This window comes from Anser brachyrhynchus, assembly GCF_964034855.1.
Source record: "Anser brachyrhynchus genome assembly, chromosome: 17".
Classification (NCBI taxonomy): domain Eukaryota; kingdom Metazoa; phylum Chordata; class Aves; order Anseriformes; family Anatidae; genus Anser; species Anser brachyrhynchus.
Genome location: NC_137710.1, coordinates 5,213,418 through 5,233,485, shown reverse-complemented (window position 1 = coordinate 5,233,485; position 20,068 = coordinate 5,213,418). Strand labels below are relative to the sequence as shown.

Here is a 20,068-nt window from a genome sequence, read left to right as displayed (position 1 = left end):
ATCTTAGCACTGCTATGAAAATCTGGAATGTTGTTGACAAATTAGACCTTTCTCCAATTTACTAGCCCAAATCCAAATTAAAAGACTTCCTCATGACTTCACCTGTTTTCCTCTTTGTGCCTTTGTTGCCTGCATCCAGAGTGCATGCATGGAACCAGCCTCCTTCTCCCAGCCTGTGCTGGGAGACCCAAGCTGCTGCCTGGTACAATTCTTCCATTAAGTGCCTAGAGTTTGTCATAGGCTTTAAATACAAGTGTACTGAAAGAGATCCAGCTTCTGAGTATACAGATCCATGCCTGTTCATTCCCATGCCTTCTGTATCCTGCCGTCTTCACATGAAATGCACATCACTGGGCCTTTTTAATCAGTTATGCAACTTTATTCTTCTTTATTATTAATATCAATTCCTAAACACTTAGAAAATGCACGATGTGTCAATGCAACAGGGTAGTATACTTTCAGATGGAGTCTTCTGCCCACAGTCTGGCTATTTTTCCTTTTGCTTGTTTGAAGATAGTACAGATAACAAAGTTCAGGACTTAGCTCGATTCAGCAGTAAACAGATGCAATGTATGAGTGCTTGTCAGGTTGAAAAGTATGTGAAAGCATTCAGAAGATCAAAGCAGCATAACTCCCATCAGAGTCAATGGGGAACAAGCAGCTGAAATCTTACAAAATGCTTTCAAATTGCCCTCCACCTCCGATTCCCCAACCTCACTGAAACCAGCTCTTGATACGTATTACTCAGTGTGTCCCTGTTGTCATCTCATTGCAAGTGAAAGGAAGCACAGAGGAACTGTAGGCTCAGGTTAGCAGCAAGATCATCTGTTTTTAACTTGAAGGCCAAATGGCACCTTGATGCACTGCCATGTAACCCCATTAGCTACGATAGGGCTGACAGGTTGAGAGCTAGAGCACAGTTTGGTTTTCTCTTTGGTTATAGTGACAAAAGCCAAGGGTTTTCTAATCTTACACTGCCCCTGAGCACGTTTTAAGAACTGTATTTGATTTGCTGACTGTTAGTCCCCAGCACATCATAGCCTACATCCCATATTTCTGGTCTGTTGTCTCCTGCATTGTAAGAGTCATAGACGCTTGCTCTTAACATGTTCATGACTTTCTCTTTCAGTACCTTTATATTTCGATAGCACCCATATCTCCCAACACTGAGTCTTAGTGACCAGGAACTGCAGATCCCTATCAGAGACAGTCCTGTGATGATCGAAATAGCTATGAATAAAACATTAACGGATGAAACAAGCAGGTAATGAACCCTTTCTGAGGTCAAACAGTGGAATGAAATAGAAACTGCATCTCCAGTCGTCACCTGGACATCTGTCCATTCCACGTTTTTCTGTTTCATTAGTTTTTCATAAGAATGTCTGTGAGAGGAAGCAGCTTCTGGCCTGACTTTCCTGTTTATGCTAAGTATAGCTATTTTCATGTTTTGGTTGATTATTCTCAAACCTCAGACTAACGAGGCTTCATTTCCAGCCTCAGATAGCATTTGCAGGTAGCATTCCCCAGCACTTTGTGGCCACGGGGAAGTTATTTACACTGTGTATTCCCTCATTTGCACAACAAGGATAATAATAGCTATGCCATCTAAACACACATCTATATGAAAACATACACGCGTTTATGTCATACTCCCCGAGACTTCACTATGATGTGCTTTGTGAAGTGTTGGAGGATTTTTTATGTTATTTTTTATTTTTGCAAAATGCTGAAATGCTTATATAATAGGAATAGTTCAAATGTAGAATGTTTGTCTTCATCACCATTGTTATTATTATTTTATTAGACTGCACAAAGAGACACGGAAATGAAACAATATCGATCCATAGTAATTTAACTGGTCCTAAATCAGGCCTTTGCTTAGCTGCATGAGGAAAATAGGATACCTTTGCTTCCATCTTTTTAATATATTTTTTTTCCTTGAATTTTCTTGATTTAATGAAATGCAGTCAATTTTCAGGCAGTGGCTTGTCTTGCGCATCAGAACACTTCACAAAAGTGATGCAAGTTATCATCACTTTTGCTATAAATACAGGTTAGCATAATATATTTAGCTTTTTATCACATCTTATTAGGAAAGAAGAAAGTACTAAATAACATTTACTTTGTCTGTGTGCTGCAAACTTACTTAATTGCATTCCAGGAACATAACTTATGTTGCTCCAGGTCATCAGGAAGGGTGCTGAGCACTGGAGTCTGCTTTTATCTCCTGTCTAGTTCAGAAGAGCTAAAGGGGGGCTTGCACATGGGTTAGATTGTTCTGTCTGTTAGTGTTCAAAATGCATTTTCCAGTACAACAGGACATGCCTTCACCTTTGTGATAAATATCGAAACTGAGGAGCAAAGATGATGTATTTGTGTATCTTTTTACGCAGTAAACCTACACTTCTTGTAGATGATATGAACGTACTACAGACAGGAGAAGTTGTACATTACATGTTTCATATCTGAATATATGCTTAAAAATCATTGAAATCTTCAAAATGGGCTGAGAGGAACCACATGCCCAGCTGTGGAAAACATTCCTGCCAGTCATTTGTTTAAGCAGATCTTAACCATCACTGCAGATGGTAATTCTGCCATCTTCCAGTCCTTAAGGATACATGGAGTTGGAGAGTTCCCAGTCCTCTCTCATTCATATCCTTTTTTAAACTGCTGTCACCAGGCCAATTTTTCCCCATCCTGTACTTAGTTATTTTTACCCAACTTTTTCTTTGTTCTTACCCTTGTTGAATTGCATTTATTCATTCCAGACAATCCTCTACACTATCAAAATCATTTTGAATTCTAATCCTGTTCTCCAAAGTACTCACAACCCCTCCCAGCTTGGCATCATCTGCAAATTTAATGAAATTAATTAAATGAAAATTAAATGAAAGACTCCCATTGACTTCAAGGGGCATTGGAGTGAGCCCAAACTGTCTTACATCTTTAAGAAGTGGTTCAAATGAAATACACTTATTGCTTTACAAGCCATTTTTGTAAGGGGAAAAGACAGATGCACGCTGAATAATTCAGGGTCATCATTGCTGACTGAGAGAGATTTAACTAATTTGTCAAAATAATGACCTTTGTTCACGAAGGGGAGCAAGTGGCTTTGGATTGTTTCTGTCCCCAGAGAGATGCTGAGGGAGCCTGCCTTTAGCTCAGTACCACCACGAGGGGCTTGTGTGGAGATGTAAAATGGAAGTTTTACATTAGTAGCAGCAGTGGTTGCAGATGGTTGGAGGTGTGTTAGAATAATAATGAGATTTTCCTGTAAGCTTGGTAGAAGCAGCTCTGCTACCCAGTCTGTGGGATACTTGGGAATACCAGGATCACTCCCATCCTGTACCCAGCACACACACACGCAATTGTTTGTTGCTAATGGTTCTCACCCTCCCCATTAAAATGAAACCACTAAGCACCGAGATCTTGATACCTTCTGTAAATGATTACAAAGACAGCACGCACCCAGCAGAAAGGAAAGGACAGCCAGCCCTGCCTGGAGCTTGTCTGATAATGAGCAAGCTGAGGACACCTTTGTGGAGAGGAGTTTGCTAAGAACAAGTGGATCAGGCAGAGAGCCCCAGCCATGCCAATCAGCCTGACACCTGTGTGTCACAGCTTCCCGGTGTGGGGGTGAAGAGCTCACGGCCACACACCGGTTTGTAGTCCAGTGAGAGAACATACTTATCTTCAGTTGTCCTGCAATAGGCATCTAGGAGAAGAAAAGGTTGCGGCAGTAGGTCAAGTGATAACAGAAATCCCCTCATTTTTCACAGCCTAGCCCACAATGGGAAAGGACACTCTCCCGTTCCAATATAAACTTTTCAGTTACCTTTACAGCAAGTGTAGTTTGGAAAATATTATCTGGCATTTCAACCCATCCATGCTGGCTCATGCCAGCTTTCCTCTGAAACGTGTATTATCGCTGCTGCTGTGCTGTTGGAGCACTATCCTGCTTATATACTTCTCTGCAAGTGATTTTTGGCTTAAAAAGTCATAGGTCTCTTTGAGAATTTTTTAATGCTTTGCTGTTGCACTGTTTCTCTCCAGGCCCTGCAAGGTGTTGGCCAGCTTTTCAAAGCTTGGCATGCATGCATGAGTGTATGTATATTGCAACAGATTTTTCCTTTTTCTTCTAAGTGGTAATGTTGGATATCTGACTACTTGCCAGAGGAAGAGAACTAGACTTTGGCTGTGCAAACTCAGTATCAGAAAAAGGACTGAATCTTTAAGACTGTTTGAAATCATCCTATTACCAAGACAGAAATCTCTTTGTCCTTGTAACATTTACTTCTAAAGACTGCCATTGCTAAACACATTTCATCTCCTTTGCCCTGTGTTGGAGTGACTGAAATGCAATACACTTGCTCAGGATGGTGTCTAAGTTACACAAGTAATTCCAGCAGCATTTGGTCATTATTCTATTAAGTACCAGCTGAGCCCTGGCTTAACTCAAGGAGTTGCCTGCGGATCTGTGCTTGTGGGACACTGAAGTCTGAGAACACTGAAGAGTTCAATCTCTCTCCTCTCCTTTCATCATGGCCTTCTCTTCTCCCTGCAGGGTCTTTTCATTCACTTCTCCTGCCTGGCTCTCACCTCCTTCAAGTCTGTAGAGGTCTGGTGTCACACTTGGCTTAGGTCAGACCAGTTCTCAGCAGTGTCCCTAATTAAAATTTATGTATAGCCCGTTGCTTTTTGGAAAGAAATTTGAAGAGCAGGACACTTCTTGTTTGAGGGCAGAAGTGCTTTCCCTTTAGGGTACGATCAAAGCATACCAGAGACAAAGAAAAGTCAGAGGTTTGGATGAAATCCTTGGGCAGAAATATTGCATCCCTAATGCTCCAAACACTAAGGTTGCCCTATGAAGTAGGCAGCGCTATTGTTCCCACTTAATGGATGGAAAACAGCTCTACTAAAGACTGGATCCTTGAGCATCCAGCTCACTTTGTTGCTGGAGGGCTAGAGACGACCTGCCTGTGAGACCAGTGGCATGCCATGGTCTGTGGTGCAGAGATGCCTGAGCTAGCAAGCCTACATAGTGCTGTACGTTATGGGGGAAGTCATGGATATAATTTACTTGGGCACAGCACCACACAAACATAACTTCATTGCCTTACTGCTCAACTGGTTAGATAAGTTGTCAATGTCCATAAGCTCTCCCAGCTTGAGGACTGGCTTGCCCGTAGTCAGCCCAGGTGCACCTTGCACACACGTGTGTGGGAGGCTTGGCACAGCAGGCAGTGTAACCAGCTTGTCCCCTTTCCACGTGACCTCCCTCACCATCTTCTGTCTTCCCTCCTTTCTGGCTATTTTTTTCAAGGACATGGGCCAAACTTCAGAATCCATTTGCAAAAGTCAAAGTGTCGTTTCGGAGTCTTCAGTAACCACCTGTCGCTGCAGCACGAGCTGCATAATTAGAACTGACAATCCCTGTCTAGAGATTTTTTGGAAGCTGGAAAAATGAGAATGTTGTCAAAAAAATAGCAGTGCTTCCAGTCTGCAAGTTGGTGATGGAGATGAAAGATGAGTGATTCCAAGAAGGCAGAGCATATATCAGCACAGTGCCTCTTCCTAACTAGTTTAGAAGTCTAAGTAATTTAGAAGGTTTTGCATTTCTCTTATGGCCTTAAAGAAAATGTGTTTTAAAATGGCTTCTATATTTCTCGCTCTTCACTGGACCAAACCAGGAGCAAGTTTCAGAGCAGTCATGCTTAAAACCTCAGTAATGCTGGTAATTTGTTTTGTGTAAGTCGATGCAAAAGGATCTTTATATGTTTTTCATTTTTTATTTTTGTAGTCATATTCCATAAAACGATAAAAACTTTTTAGAAGAGGATCTGATTTTTTCTAAGAGAGAAAAAATAAATTTAATTGGAGGCAGTGTTGAATCACACTGTGTTCTCAGTGCTGAGTAACATACAAATCTCAGAATATGATGTGAAATTTTTGTAGGTGGACAGTGACTTCAGTGACTTTTAGTGCACTTATTTCAGGGCAGAAGCTAGTCAACTGGAGAGGCAGGGATTTCTTTTCAGGTATTGTTTAAAAGATATATTTGTAACAACTGTCATCTTGGCTGACACTTTGGGAACTGAGCTAGGGACCTCCTAAGTTAGAAGCTGAAATAGGGGAGTTAAATCACGTAGCTTGCCTAGCTGTGGGATCTTACTCTGTCTGCACAGCAGAGCGTGCGGAGGAGCTGCAATACACACTACTCAGCACATCATGCACGCTTCGTTTACATCCCACCTACGCCCTCAAAAGTAGCATATATGTAATCGTCATTTGAATTTGCTTATGAAGTAGAGTTCTCCTTTGCACTCATACAGTCTATCAAAATGACCTGGGAAAGATAGATGAGAAATTACTGTAAGTGTGTTTCAGGGTAATGAAGAGAAAAATAGGAGTTCTTTAGAAAGACAGGCTTGTTAAGAAATTGTAATATATGCGATGTCAGTGCCAAACAAAGAGGGCCCAGTGTAGCCAATGGAAATACTGTACTATGCAAACATTGCAGAGTTTGAGACAATCTGATCCCTACATCTGCCTGTGTGATTACACTGCATGGGTATATGGGTATCACCCTAAAAGAAAAAGTTACCACGGCTACTGAAGCCACAAGAAGCCATGAAGGTGGGAGCAGCACGTGTGCCTGTAACACAAGCATGGTGCTCCCACAGGTAGCAGGTCAAGGGAGCACCTGCCTCGAGACCTGCCCTGGCAGAAGCAATGCTCTGTTTTTGGATAATAGGGCACTGTGGTAGAAGAGCCCTGGGATTTTGGGATTCATTTCTTGGCTGGGTCACAAACATTCTGTGAAGCCTTAGGCATGTGATTTGATCTCTGTGTGATTCAGCTCTTCACAACATTCTGATTCAAACAGCAAATATAATTCTCTTCTCTTGCTTTGGTTAGATACCACAAGAGCTCTAGGAAGGGAACATCGCTGTCTGGGCACTGGGGGGGCTGATCTCCTCTGTTACTATGACGTGCTGCTTCAGTATGTTAATGAAACGTTTTTAAGAGGCAGAAGTGTTTGGATTTGAAGACTGTCACAGAGAAATGACCTCCAGTTTGCAGAAACCACTCCTCACTGAGGAATAATCTGTTGCAAAACCACAGCAAAGCAAGATGTGGGATCCTCAAAGTGGTGGATGCTGGTGAGAATCCCTGACACGCTCAGCCTGCATAAGGACAACTCAGAGAGTTGTTCATTTGTGACTAACCAGGGACTTGAGTGGGTATGAAAAAGAAGTTGCCCCAATTAGGAAAGACTTGGTGAGCAGCTGGTGTTACAGACCAGCTGCGCTACCAGCACATCTCCCTCCTGAGACAAGGACAAGGCTTGGTCTCTGGGGGAGGACAAGCCCACAGATTGCTGCAGTGAGTAGGGGCATCTGGGAAGGCTGCTCTCTCCCTGGGTGGCACAGATGAGGCACATTTTTCTTGTAAGTCTTCTTACAAGGACCTTTTCCTTTTATATAGAGCAAACAGCAGGTGAGTAAACTGTTTCTTTTAGCTTTGATCTTCCAGCCATATTTATGTTGTTCTAGCAGGCAACTAAGAATGACACACTGTTGTCACTACAAGAGAGCATAAAACACATATCTGGTAAATTCATCCTAATATAGATTCGTTGTTTAATATAGTGCAAAGAAGTATAACATCAATAAGTATTATGGTAGCCAATAGAAATATTTTTGGCCTTTTGTGAATTAAAGAAATACAGGGAAAAAAATGCCTTCAGCTGAATTGCATGCAATTACCTTTGGAACAGAAAGAAAATGTCAGAAATTGTAGTTTCCTATAGAATGAGGAGAGCATAAAATATCCTGGATATGACAACTCAATGCTTTGTACACCTAGTTTTACTGTTGTGATAATTATAGACAAAATCAGAGTTGCTGACTGCAGGTTAATGCTGCTGGTTGTTCAGTTTCACGGCCTGGGCTTGAAATCCACGTGCCAGTGTGCTGCCAGGGGCGCTCCAGCCCAGCGTGCTGGGAGAGCTGGGCAGCGGTGGGACTGCTCCTTCACCTGCCCTTTTTGCATTTGGGGAGGTTCAGCATCTCATAAGTTCCTTCAGCTGCTGTGGGAGAACACACAAGCAATTTGAAATACTTTGCCCTCCCTGTATGTTCTGTCAGATCTGTACTGCACGCAGCTCTGCCCATTTTCCTCTCAGCTGCTCCCAAAGGTCTCACAGAGGATACAAGAAGCCCTTACAGGAGGCTATTTCAGGCTCTGTGTGTCTTGATTACCTTCCTCTCCAGAGCGTTGCCTCACTGACTTGATCTGACAAATCTAGAAGACTGACCGTCCCCTTGACAGCGTGGTTTTGTTTCAGTGTTCAGTCCGTCCAATTTATCACGTTCATTGGCTCTGCTTCACTTGGAAGTCAGGTATTTCTTACCCAACCAAGCAGCCTGTGCACCTCCTTCCTTTTCACAGGTGTGAAGCAGACTTGTTCTATTGTCAGTACACTTTAAGCTTCATAGGAAGGAGGGGAGAAATGCCATTCTCAGTTCAGTAACAAAGAGCCTGGGGTACCCGATGTGTTTATCATACTTTTCCCTCTTTGCTCGGATGACTGCAGAGAGTGATACAGAGCGCATGTGGTTTTCAGATCAGGAGAGGAATAGGAAGATGGAACTTAATTAACATAAGCAAGAAAGTGTTGTCACATTCATTACTAACAATTGTGGCTTCTAAAATCGAAAGCACGAGGTGGTGTGTTGAGCCCAGCAGCACTGGCTGGTCGTCAGACAGTACTTGTCTGTCTAAAGTGCTTCTACGTGACAGCGCCAACATTCCTGTGTCCCAGTGAGGCAGAGGAGCAGGCGCTGAAGCCGTCTCATTCTCTTGCTTATCCTGTGCTGGCAGGATCACTGCTCTCTGAATATCAAGAGCAGCAGGTGGGCAGGAAGTCACTACCTTCCTTTTCCAGCTGGAAAGCAGGAATTGCAACGTAGCCAACAGCAAATGAGGGATGACCAGAGCAGCAAAAGGAGTGGAGAACAGCAGGAGTGAATGAGGCTGTTTGATTTCTCATTGCTTTGCCTGCTTGCCAGGGACATAGTTTCACCCTATGCCACATCCCACAGAACTGTGCCATGCCTTCGGGTGGCTGTGATTGCTGTTTCCTGGTGCAGGTGGAAAAAGTGAAGGGCTGTTCTCAAAACTACAGATAAATTTTAGGCTGTACTTGTGTGACCCTAGCACCTGAGCTCTTTCTTGTTTCTTATAAATTAAGCTTTGCAAAATCCCTGTAAAACAAGGGAAGAGCATTCCACATTTTACAAATATATCACAGGGAGATCAAAGCCCAGATTCTTAAAGAGATTTAACCACCAAACTCCCCTGAGTTCAATGGGAGTAAAGACTTCAATATCCTTGAGAGTATGGCTCTCAATAAATTATACATGCCTATCTAGTAGGTGTGTAATGAAGTTGGAAATTATTCCCAGACTTCCAGAAAGGTTGTCCCGTGCCTTTACATTCCTTCCTGCAAAAGAGAATAGCACTTTTCATTTCTCTAAAGATACTCCAGATTTCATGCAGTGATTGGATTTTTATTGAGCAGAGTTTCCTTGTGTTGGTTTTGTTGTGATTTGTGGCCCCAGTTGATTACAGCTTATTGGAGAAAACTTGACAGAATATATTCTGTCAGAATTCGTAATTTTGTAAAACAGCTTCATGAAATTATGCTAATTTTTCTAGAATTCCATCTCTGAAAGAAAAAAAGAGAGAAAGAAAAGGATGATAGCAGGTTCCTGTTGTGTCAAAGAAACATCTTGTTTTGACATTTCCAAAGTGAAATGTTTTGATTTTCCACTTTAAAATAACTTTTTTCTTGATCTTATGGTATTTTTACATAATTTTAATCATTTGAAATTGAAATGAAACTGAATTTCATGACCCAAAAATGAAACCAAATGTAGGTGTCTTGAAAAGCCCTCCTGAAATGAAGCTCTCGTGTTCCAGGTGGCTCCACCACCAGCCCTGTGGAAAGGGGGCCACTTGACACCAGGAACACAGCAGCCCACGTCCCTCCTGGGCACCGTGGCTCAGTGAGGACAAGGAAAAAGCTCTTGCCAGGCTGCAGGTAGCCCGTAGGGATGTACTGCATCGTGTGAGGGGGCTCAGTAATGTGTCCACAAATGACTGCGTGTCACCTGCTCTCCTCTTACCGCGTCCTTGAAAAATGCAAGTCCGTGCGAGTCCACTGCATAAAGATATATCTGGCTGCTCTTAGTCCTGGAAATGGGTGCAAAGTCAACACTGGAGGGAAAAACCTACCAGGAATATATGCTCTAAGTCTTGATTTAAAGAAATGAAAGGTGATTCCCCAGGAGACATTTTTAATGATCGTATTTTAAGTTTGTTACACCAACACACTGCGAACGTTATGTCAGATCCGTAGCATTCACAGAAGAAGTATTAAACTTGCAGCTAGAATTGGACGTTTGCCCAGAATTGTGAGACCTTTTAAAATGTGTCATTGCATATTTCACTCAGGTATATTTTGCTGAGGATAATATATTGATATTTGCCACAAAGCTACAGAACAAACTAAAAATTTCTTAGAAATAAGTTGGCATCAGAGTTCTTTTCATCAATAACACCTATAATATGCTCCAGGTGGGTTAGTGTAGTAAAAAAAAAAAATAAGAAGAAAAGTATGAGAGACATTCTTCAATTGCACATTCTCTGCTATTATCTATCTGTTGTTGAACTTTCTCTGAAGCATTGTCAGCTATGTCTGCAACACGATGCTATAGAGACGCATGGCAGGAAACAAGTTTGTAGGACCCTTAGAAACTAAGGAAGATACTTGGATAAAAAAGCAGATACAGCTGTGGATCGCAGCATTTTTTGGTGTCATGCTGCAATAGGAAAACCACTGCAGAAAAGTGGGCACTTTTAAGGTGTGGACCTTTGAAGGTCAGCGCACCCTCTGTTCCTCTATTTTTTCTGCATCTGTTGAGTTGAGACGTGTCACTTGGCACCTCCTCTAAAGAGGCAAAATGTCTCTGCACAAAGCGGGAACCAGATAAAAAGGAATGATGAGGTATGAAGCCGTTTCAACACAACTTGTAATTTACCAGCTTTGAAATGTTATTTCCAGATTTTGGTAGGCATTTCAGTAACCACAGTCAAAATTTTAAATATTTAAAATTAAGAAGACCTTCTGCAGTGCAGATCCCCCCAAATGGGGCTGGCTGTTACAGTGGTGCGAGTTAAAACCTGGCTGGAATCAACTGGTTAGGGTTCAAGCCAAGTCATTCTTCTGTGGGCAGCTGGGGAGCAGCCCAGCTTGGGAAGTTAACCCTGTGGAAACTGCAAGTCCCTGGCTAGTAGTGGGACAGGAAGAGCAGCCCTGAACTCGATGTGATAGCTGTTTGCCATTACTGGCTCTTTCTCGGGGAGGAAGGGAGGGAGGGAGGGAGGGAGGGAGGGAGGGAGGGAGGGAGGGAGGGAGGGAAGCTTTCTCTGCAACACAGGAGGTGCTATTTCTCAAGAGCAACTGTTCTGTGGTTGATCCTAATTCCAGCAACATCCAGGGTGGTTAACAGGTCTGCTGCTGCCACTGGATCTGCAGATGGTAATTTCTTACCCTCTGGGTCCACTCAAAATCCCAGACTAGGACAGTTCCCATCTCTAGACATACAGTGGGCCTAGGGCAGATCTAGCCCCTGTGCTACTTCTTCATTATATTTATCTCTGCATTGCATAATTTCAGGCTGGAGTCGGTTATCACAGCAACAAACCTCACTCCAACACCGCAGGTTAAGCGTGGGTGATTAAAGGTGACTCCGTCTCCCTTGAGTCATTCCTAAGTGACTTATAGAGCTAATAATGGCCTCATCCTTTTGTACCTTGGTACACAGCTTGTGTTCTTGAGTCTTTTATAGCTCAAATGAGCTGCTTTTGCTTATTTATTTCCCTCCTCATTCATTTTTAATGGTTATAAGAGGCTCCCCATTCTTCTTCTGACAGCAATGATTTAGGCAGGACTCATTAACATAACTTACGTTACTAAATATCACCATTTATGCTGGTAGACCAAGGCAAATGTGTGCAGTGCTAAATCAGAAGAGATCCCATGAGCTTGCCAAGGTGGCAGGGCTGTGCTTGAAGAGTATATTAGAAATGGAGAGTGCTTGCATGGGGGAAGGATCACTTGCAGAAACATGGGCTAGGGACAGAGTCCCAGAGTGTTTCCAAAACACAGATTCTATGTGGAAATATCAGAGACTTGCTTTCCTAATTGGCCACCCTTGAAATGGCTAAACCAGGGCTGCTGTAGATACATTTTATATTCAAAGACTTATTAGCTGTGACTTTGTAAGAGTTCCAACAGAATTACTGTAGCAGAAAAGCAGTTTCCTGTAAGGATTTTACTGTTATCCGGTGGGAATTTACTAATGATAATGAGGTGGGGGAAGAATGTTACAGTTATTTCTGAGAGCTAACAGTAAAATACTGGGTATGTATTCTGGGAGTTGGGATGTATATTTCTCTTTCCCTCCTTCCCATTAGATTTTTTGATTCTGCTCAGCCCAAACATCACATGGAGTACACGGGACTGAAAGAACAGCCAGCCACACAAACTCATATCTACCAGAGATCACAGACACCTTCTGCAAAAGGGTAATGGGAAGAGCAGTGAAGTGCTTTTAGGAAAGGGATGGGATCAATGTTCACTGGAGAACTGGATGCAGGAGGCCAGTGTGCTAGGGGTGATGTGTGATTTCTGAGAGATCTTATTGCTGCTTTCCGTGTTTTTCCAGGCTGGCTGCAGTCCTGCTTCAAAGGGCTTAGTGTTTTCTTCCACAGGTAGTCTATCAAACTGTGAAATTAAGATAAATTAATCAAATCTGATTTGCTGGAAAATCAGAAAATCAGGGAAATCTGATTTTCTCAACAACCAACTTGCCAGAACCCACGTGGATGGTATGTACATGGCACACTTAAGAACCTAATTCCTAATCCTGTGCTGTGCTGGCAATAAGGAACCTCTGACCTCTGCTGCCCTGGCACATGGGGATTAGGTGTGTGTGTGCTCAGAGGAAGCTGTCAGTTCACCAAGAAAAAGAGGTGGAGCCGCAGGAGCCCAGTGAAACCCAAAGCACTTTTATATCCTACCAAGTTCATGCCCAAAAAAGCCATTCATACCCCAGATCCTTCAAGAGATAAAGGTCCTCGTTTATTGAGGGCGTTTGTGGAGCATCTTGTGAGTACAGCTGCCCTTAATTAATGGAAGGCAGCTCAGCGTAGTTGTGTGAAAAGCTCCCATGACACAAAGCCCAGAAAGGCTTTAGCAAGGGAGCACAGCACCAGAAGGATTTAATAGCATTATAATGTCGTTGTATTATAGTGGCCACAACACACGGAGCTGTGCTCCAGCACTACATTAGCAGTAAAACAAAATCTACTCCTTCTCTCTCAAGCCCTTTTCACCTTTCCTGAAAACTAGAGTTGCCACCCCTGAGAGGTCAAAGCTGAAAGGCAGGAGGGAAGGAAAAGGATTTATGGGTAGGAGTCCCAAGATTTTGGAAACAAAACACATTGCTTTTCCCCAAATCACCCACCTTGCTCCAGCCCTATTGCATTTTGTAATGTCTTTAGTAGTTTTCTGAAATCTGTCTGTTTGGGGACAAAGCTTTTGCAGCTCCATAATTCCCATAATAAAAGGCTGTTCGGGAAGCTATTTGGTGATTTAGTACAGACACGCTTTCGTTCACACACTCGTGCACACATATCCAAGGGTATGGGCGCTTTCTCCATCCATGCGTTTAATAAACTTGAACCGCAGCCATTTCTGTTGTGCATGGCAAGGCGTGTAAAGCAAGGACTGGGGGACAGGGAGGACGGCTGGGAGTTAAAGGCTGTTTATGTGAATTAACGCTGAAGAAAGGGAGCTGCCTGACAGACCGAGGGATTGATATCCATTCCAGATTGAAAGGAGACAAGCAGGCTCAAAAAGGCAGCAGCAGCAGAAGCTCCCCTGGGCTGCCCCCATCGACACCACTGTGGAGAAGCCCGTGGGTGTGAGGGGGGACCTGAGGGCTCCTGCAGCCTGTGTCAGCCCCGGGGACTGCCTGGGGGTTGCCAGCTGCTGAGCTGCATTTGGCAGCTCTTTGCTTATCATGTGCATATTTGTCCTGCAGAGCCTCAGCTGAGCCCCATCCAAGTTGTTTCACAAAATATGCACTCTTTTCCAACAGACAGCTTAGAAAACTCAGTCTCAAAAGAGACAGAAGCTCGATGTTTCTTCCTTCTCTACATCTTTTTACTCTTTCTCTTGTGCTGGAAGATGAATGGTTCGGATGTGTCTGCAGTAACACAGGCATGGCTAATCTGCCTTTCTATTGATGACCTGTTTCTGAATGTCCTGGCCTGATTTATGAAAATGTACTGTATTTTGCACCATGTTTTGATGTTGCTCTGTTAGGACTGCATGCAAACTGCAGCAGAACAGTGATGCTTATTCATTCAAACAGTGAAGGGCTGGCTGGGAACTGAATGAGCTCATAGTTGTTGCTGTCTTCACTTAAAGAAAGGGAAACAGGAGCAAGCGGGTATCCTAAGCCTAGTCATTTTTTCCTTGACCATCAGTTTGTTTTGCAAATCATAATCTTGAAAGCACAAGGTCATGGTATTTCTCGAATCGCTCATATAGCAGGTTTTTAGGGCTGGATTCTTTTTTTAACTCTCTCTCTCTCTCTCTTTAATAACCCCTGATAAAGTTGAAACTGAAGTCTTTTTGCCTGCCAAGTGTTCTTTCTCTTGCTATTGCTTGAGCATTAATGAATCTAAAATCTGAGAGCCTGATTCCCATCTCTTACCAGAGTAATGCAGCAGTTATCTGTATTGACTGGGAGAGTCTCAGCCTTGTTCCAGCCCCTGTGTGCTGAACTGCTCTTCACACACACACAGGCCAACGAAAACAACAGCCAAATCCCACCTGTGCAGTGCAGGAATGCTTCAAAAGCCACTGCTCAGGCAGGGAGGCTCTACCCAGTGGGAGGATGCTTGGCAGGTCACCTGCCAGAGGCCCTGGTGCAAGAGGGCTGCTGGGGAGTGGGGCTGCAGGGGCTCGGTGCTGTGCTCTGCAGAGGACACTGCGGTGGTCGGGAAGCATCCCTCAGCTGGCATTTCTGTCTGCAAGGCACAGAAGTTTACCTCTTCTCTTAAATCATTAGGAAATGGTTTCAGTCCTAGGTTGATCACCCGTGGGGACAGCCTAATGCGTTAATTAGGTAAGATGCACAAACACGAAGTGTTGCTAGCTGGAAGCAGAAGTGGTGAGGAAGGCACTGGAAGCTATTACCTGGCCCCATGCCCTACGAAAGAAAATCCTTGTCTTCAGGCCATTTACTTGTAAGTGTGGTCCAGCCTGCAGTCCACAAAGGCAAGTGAAAGACCTCGGGGCAATCAGCCCCCAGGCTGACTGTTTTCCTCAGGGCCACCTTGTTTTCCGCTTTGATCTGCTGCCTCTCAGGTGGAAATCATCACTTTGAGACTTTGCACAGTTTCTCTTCTCGCCAATATCCCAGAGAAAAGAGGGAAGGTAGAAAGCAGCAGACAGAGCTTGTTAGCACATAGGAGATTTGTCTGGTTTGAGAGCAGCATTAAAATACAAAAAGGCAACAGGGATAAGTGCAGTGCCAGCAAGGAATAGAAGTTGTTCACTTACAACAGTAAGGTAACATGGGGTTACCTTACCTCAGAAAAGGATCAGATATACCAGGCACTGCCTGAAGGGCTTCTGACTTCCTGCCTGTGGGACGGCTTATTAGATGTTTCAGGTGGGAAGTAGGATGCAGCTCTTGCCCCGGGAGTGTGACACTCACATAAGCGTGCCTTCTGCAGGGATGCAGGGACAGTGTCTGCTCTCTTGCTCCTGCCCAGGCACACTGCTCCCAGAAGGATGATGTGCTCCTGCCTCCAGCCTTTCCTATAGACATTTCTGCAGGCTCACCTGAAGCTTTTCCCAGAGTTTTGCAAGGTCTTATCCTCCCCAGCTCAGCCAGACTGGATCAGCATTATGATGAAGAGGATATTGTGCCAGTGGCTTGTGCTCAGCTGGAGCTGGGACTCCCCTTGCTCACCTGCCTGCTGTGAGGCCCTGATCTTACGGTACATTCCCCCATGCTCTGAGGATTTTGTGGCAGCAACTGGGTTTGCTGTACAGCACAGTGAGATTGGATCCGGATAGGAGCTTTCAAGAGCTCCTGTAAAACACGCTAATGTGAGAATATCCCTAAAAACATAATCCTGGCTGTAAACAAATTTTATGTTTTCCTGCTGAAACCAATGGCAATGATAAGATTTTGACCTTAAAACAGCCCATGCTTGCAAGGGAAGCATTGCTAGTGTCATGATAACCTTTTTTTGGTACATTACCTAGGCTCAGACAAGCAAGGATGGAAATGGATTTGCTATGGAACTGTCTGAAAGGGGGTTGTTGTTGTTTAAAGATAATAATATTAGGAATGCAAATTATTCCACAAAAGCTGGTGGTATTTAAATATGATTTAAAATCATTTAGCATTTAAACAGAAAAGTAGAAAATGGCATTAAATTCAGATGAGGATGAGACTATGCATTTTGGAGTCAGAAATATTAAATACATCCACAGAATGGGATAGATGGCCTTGCTGGTAATGGATTGTGAAGAGTTCAGGGTTTTAATAGAGCATTCCTTCAGATCATCAGCATGGTAAAGTGGTAGTTAATAAATTATTCGACGTGTACATTCACTCATATATTTTAACTAGCTGTAATGAACAGGTCCTGTCAGCTCACCTAGGTGCTTGCAATAGCTGCTAAATTGCTTGAATGAGATTTAGTAACTCTCAGCAATATTGATGTCCAGAGCTGCAGGTAATAAATAAAGTGACATCAGGACTAGCTTGAGCAGAACATTGTGTAAGACCTTTGTCAGGCTTGTAGTGGAGATGAAGCTGTTTGGCCCCAATGAACATCACTGGGCATCAGAGAGCCCCTTCCCAGTGATTAGGATTAGGCTGATGTGACCAGCTCATGCTTTGGCACCCGTAATGGGACTCCTGAAGAACCAGTTTGGGGTTGACAAGAGAAATATGATTCCTGCTGAATTAGATGTACAGGCAGTTACCCACCTATTCCTCCCCATGTGCAAGTGGTACTCCTTGGGCTGCCCACAAAGTAGAAGAGGAGGATAGTACAGTCTGGCTGAGCTCTGTGGAGAAGAGGGAAATCCTCTCTTACTGCCATTATGCTAGGACTATCCTAGTGTGGAGTGGAAATTAAGGAGAGAAAGAAGCTGTTCTTTTATCTTAGATTATACTAGAAATGTTTATAGCAGAAAAAAGCCTGCCTGTTAAAATGATGCCAAATTATACAGGCTATTAAGGGCACACCAGGCACCTTTCTTGTTATTCCTAGTTGTCCTCTGAACTTGGAGCTAGTTTAAGCCTATATCCTTTCTCTTCCTCCCACTCACTTTCCCAGCATGTAGTGTACTTTATAATTTCTGAAGACACTCATTAATTTTTTTCTCTTTCTCCTTTTTTTCAGGTTTCTGACAGATGTGACTACGTCTTTGTCAATGGAAAGGAAATGAAAGGCAAAGTGAATGTCATAGTTAATTTTACTTACCAGCATCTGAGTGCCCCTTTAGAAATGACAGTCTGGGTTCCTCGTCTCCCGCTGCAGATAGAGGTCTCTGACACAGAACTAAATCAGATCAAGGGATGGAGAGTCCCCATCATCTCTAATAAGAGGTAGGTTTCATTAGAGGATGTTCATTCTGGGTTGTGCACTTGCCAAAGACCTGTCAGGGCCAGTGGATCTGAACATGCTTATTTGGCCTTAACGCAATTCCGGTGTGAATTTGAAGGTCACCAGACATTTATTCAATAGGCTTCTGCACTGGACTTACGAAGGAAATGGAAGCTGCAGGTTGCACGAGCCTACGCTGGAAATCAATTTCCCTTTATAGTGCTAGTGAATGAGACAAAAAGAGCCAGCTGGCCAAGCTGGGCAGGGTCAGCCATGGGGCAGCAGAAGACACCCCACCAAGGACCAGCTCTGCCACAGCTGGCCGGTCTCCAGCCTGGTTCACAGGTCCTGCCACATAATTTGTTCATTTTATTGGCACAATTGGTGCTTGCTTGTTTCATACTAGTGCTGTAGGGTCCAGTGACACTGATGAGAGCCCCAAAGTCATGGCACTGCTAGAGTAGGGCTTTGAGGATAACTGTCTGCACCCACAAGTCAGTGGTATGTGAGGACAGGACAGAGAACGTATGTAGGCAGATCTAGACTTTGTTTTAGTTGTCAGTGTTATTAAGATCCAGAAGAACAAATGGATGAAGTAGACACTTGCTATTCTCTCCTACCTATGAAGACATCTTTTATTACCAGGTTTCTGTTAGTACCAGAGCAGAGAGATGGGCATTTTGGTGGCAACGTGATTTCAACCTGAATGTCATACAGAAAGAGATATGTAAGTATGTATGACAGAGATTTCCATGGCAACACCAGGATGTTTATGGGAAGATCCAGCGTGAAAAAAGTGCAGGTGTCCTGAAAGTAAGGACTTAACGCTGGGAATCATGTGGGAGAGCTTTGTAGAGGACAATGTAGTAGTGAAGCTAGCAAGACAGTTGGTGATTTTAGCAGCTGTTTTGGAGACCCAGGCAGCCTGAAGGCCTCAGTTACAAGCAAGAGAAATGAGGTTAAAATGGGGTTAAAGTGGGGTTAAAATCACCTGAGTAATTTCAGAAATGCACTGACAGAAACTGAAACAGAGCAATGGGAGGGGGCAATGGATCTTTGTTCCACCGTCAGGACTGCAGACTTATGCCAGCAATAGCTCTTCTGTTGCAAACTCTCCTAGCACCAATGTCTGATAAGTTTTGACTCTTGGTGTCCTTCCAGACCAGCCAGGGACAGTGATGATGAAGAAGAGGATGAACGGAAGGGAAGAGGATGCACCCTTCAGTACCAACATGCGATGGTACGAGTGCTCACGCAGTTTGTCGCCGAAGCCTCGGACCCCGGAGGCCAGCTGAGCTACTTACTGGGTTCTGACTGGCAGATTGACATCACCGACCTGGTGAGTGACTTCATGCAGGTGGAGGAGCCAAGAATTGCTAAGCTACAGGATGGACAGGTTTTGATTGGACAGGAGCTTGGAATGACGACAATTCAGGTAGGAAAAATTCATTACTTATTCCCTTTCCTCCATTAACCCACCACTTTAGGAACCCAGGTATTGATCAGGTGTAAAGCAGTAAAGCAGCTTCTTGTGTTAGCAACAGAAGTTGGAGCCACAAATTTCTCAATGGAGCACAAAGAAAAAGATTATTCCAGTGATACCACAAAGTAGAAAACAAGTTAACAAGCACAAGTAAAAAAAAATAAAATAAAAAAACCCCTCATCATTCCAAATTGTTAAACCAGAAAATAACAACCACAATTGTCAACAACACAATTTGTCAGGTTTGGAGAAATGGAATTAGAGATTATGACTTTCTGCAAAATCTCTAGATTTTTAAAATGATTTTCCAAAGCTCTGAGATTTATAATGATTCCACAAGTGCACATAAACCTTTGGGAAGAAAGATCCGAGGCAAAAAGGCTGAGTGCAAGTTATATTTAAGGAATACGTCTTAAAAAGTGCTTTAAAAATGCTCTGTACCCTATATGGATCATTAAATTCAACTTGCTTGCTAATGAACATCTTTGGATGTCATGTTTCAGTGCACTGACCTCCATGCATATTTTTTAACAAAACAAGCTTTCTTTGTCAATTCTGTATACAGTACCATGAGTGTTTATTGTAGCAATATGTTTATGTTAGCCTTTCTTTCAACGGGAGAGGTAATACTGTTATTTATTCTAAGGATTGTGTATAAATCTGTAGATTTCATTATATACATACTACCTAAAAACATGGTCATTAACAACATAATTCCATTGAATTCTTCATTCCACATGAAGATTGCATTTAAAACATTTAATGCATCTGAAACAGGTGTGGCTATCACTGCAGATGTGAGTAGCA

At 43.3% G+C, this 20,068-nt stretch overlaps 1 protein-coding gene across 13 annotated transcripts in view; it reads left to right on the top strand.

The window, feature by feature from the left end:
* The window catches only part of TMEM132D (transmembrane protein 132D), a 288,698-nt gene that overhangs the window by 263,372 nt on the left and 5,258 nt on the right, over positions 1-20,068 (top strand). For all 13 annotated transcript variants that reach the window (XM_080559647.1, XM_080559648.1, XM_080559655.1 and 10 more), the window contains 2 exons: positions 17,575-17,780; positions 18,940-19,213. In XM_080559647.1, coding sequence (XP_080415773.1) covers positions 17,575-17,780; positions 18,940-19,213 — 480 coding nt within the window. The remainder of the gene's footprint in view (positions 1-17,574; positions 17,781-18,939; positions 19,214-20,068) is intronic.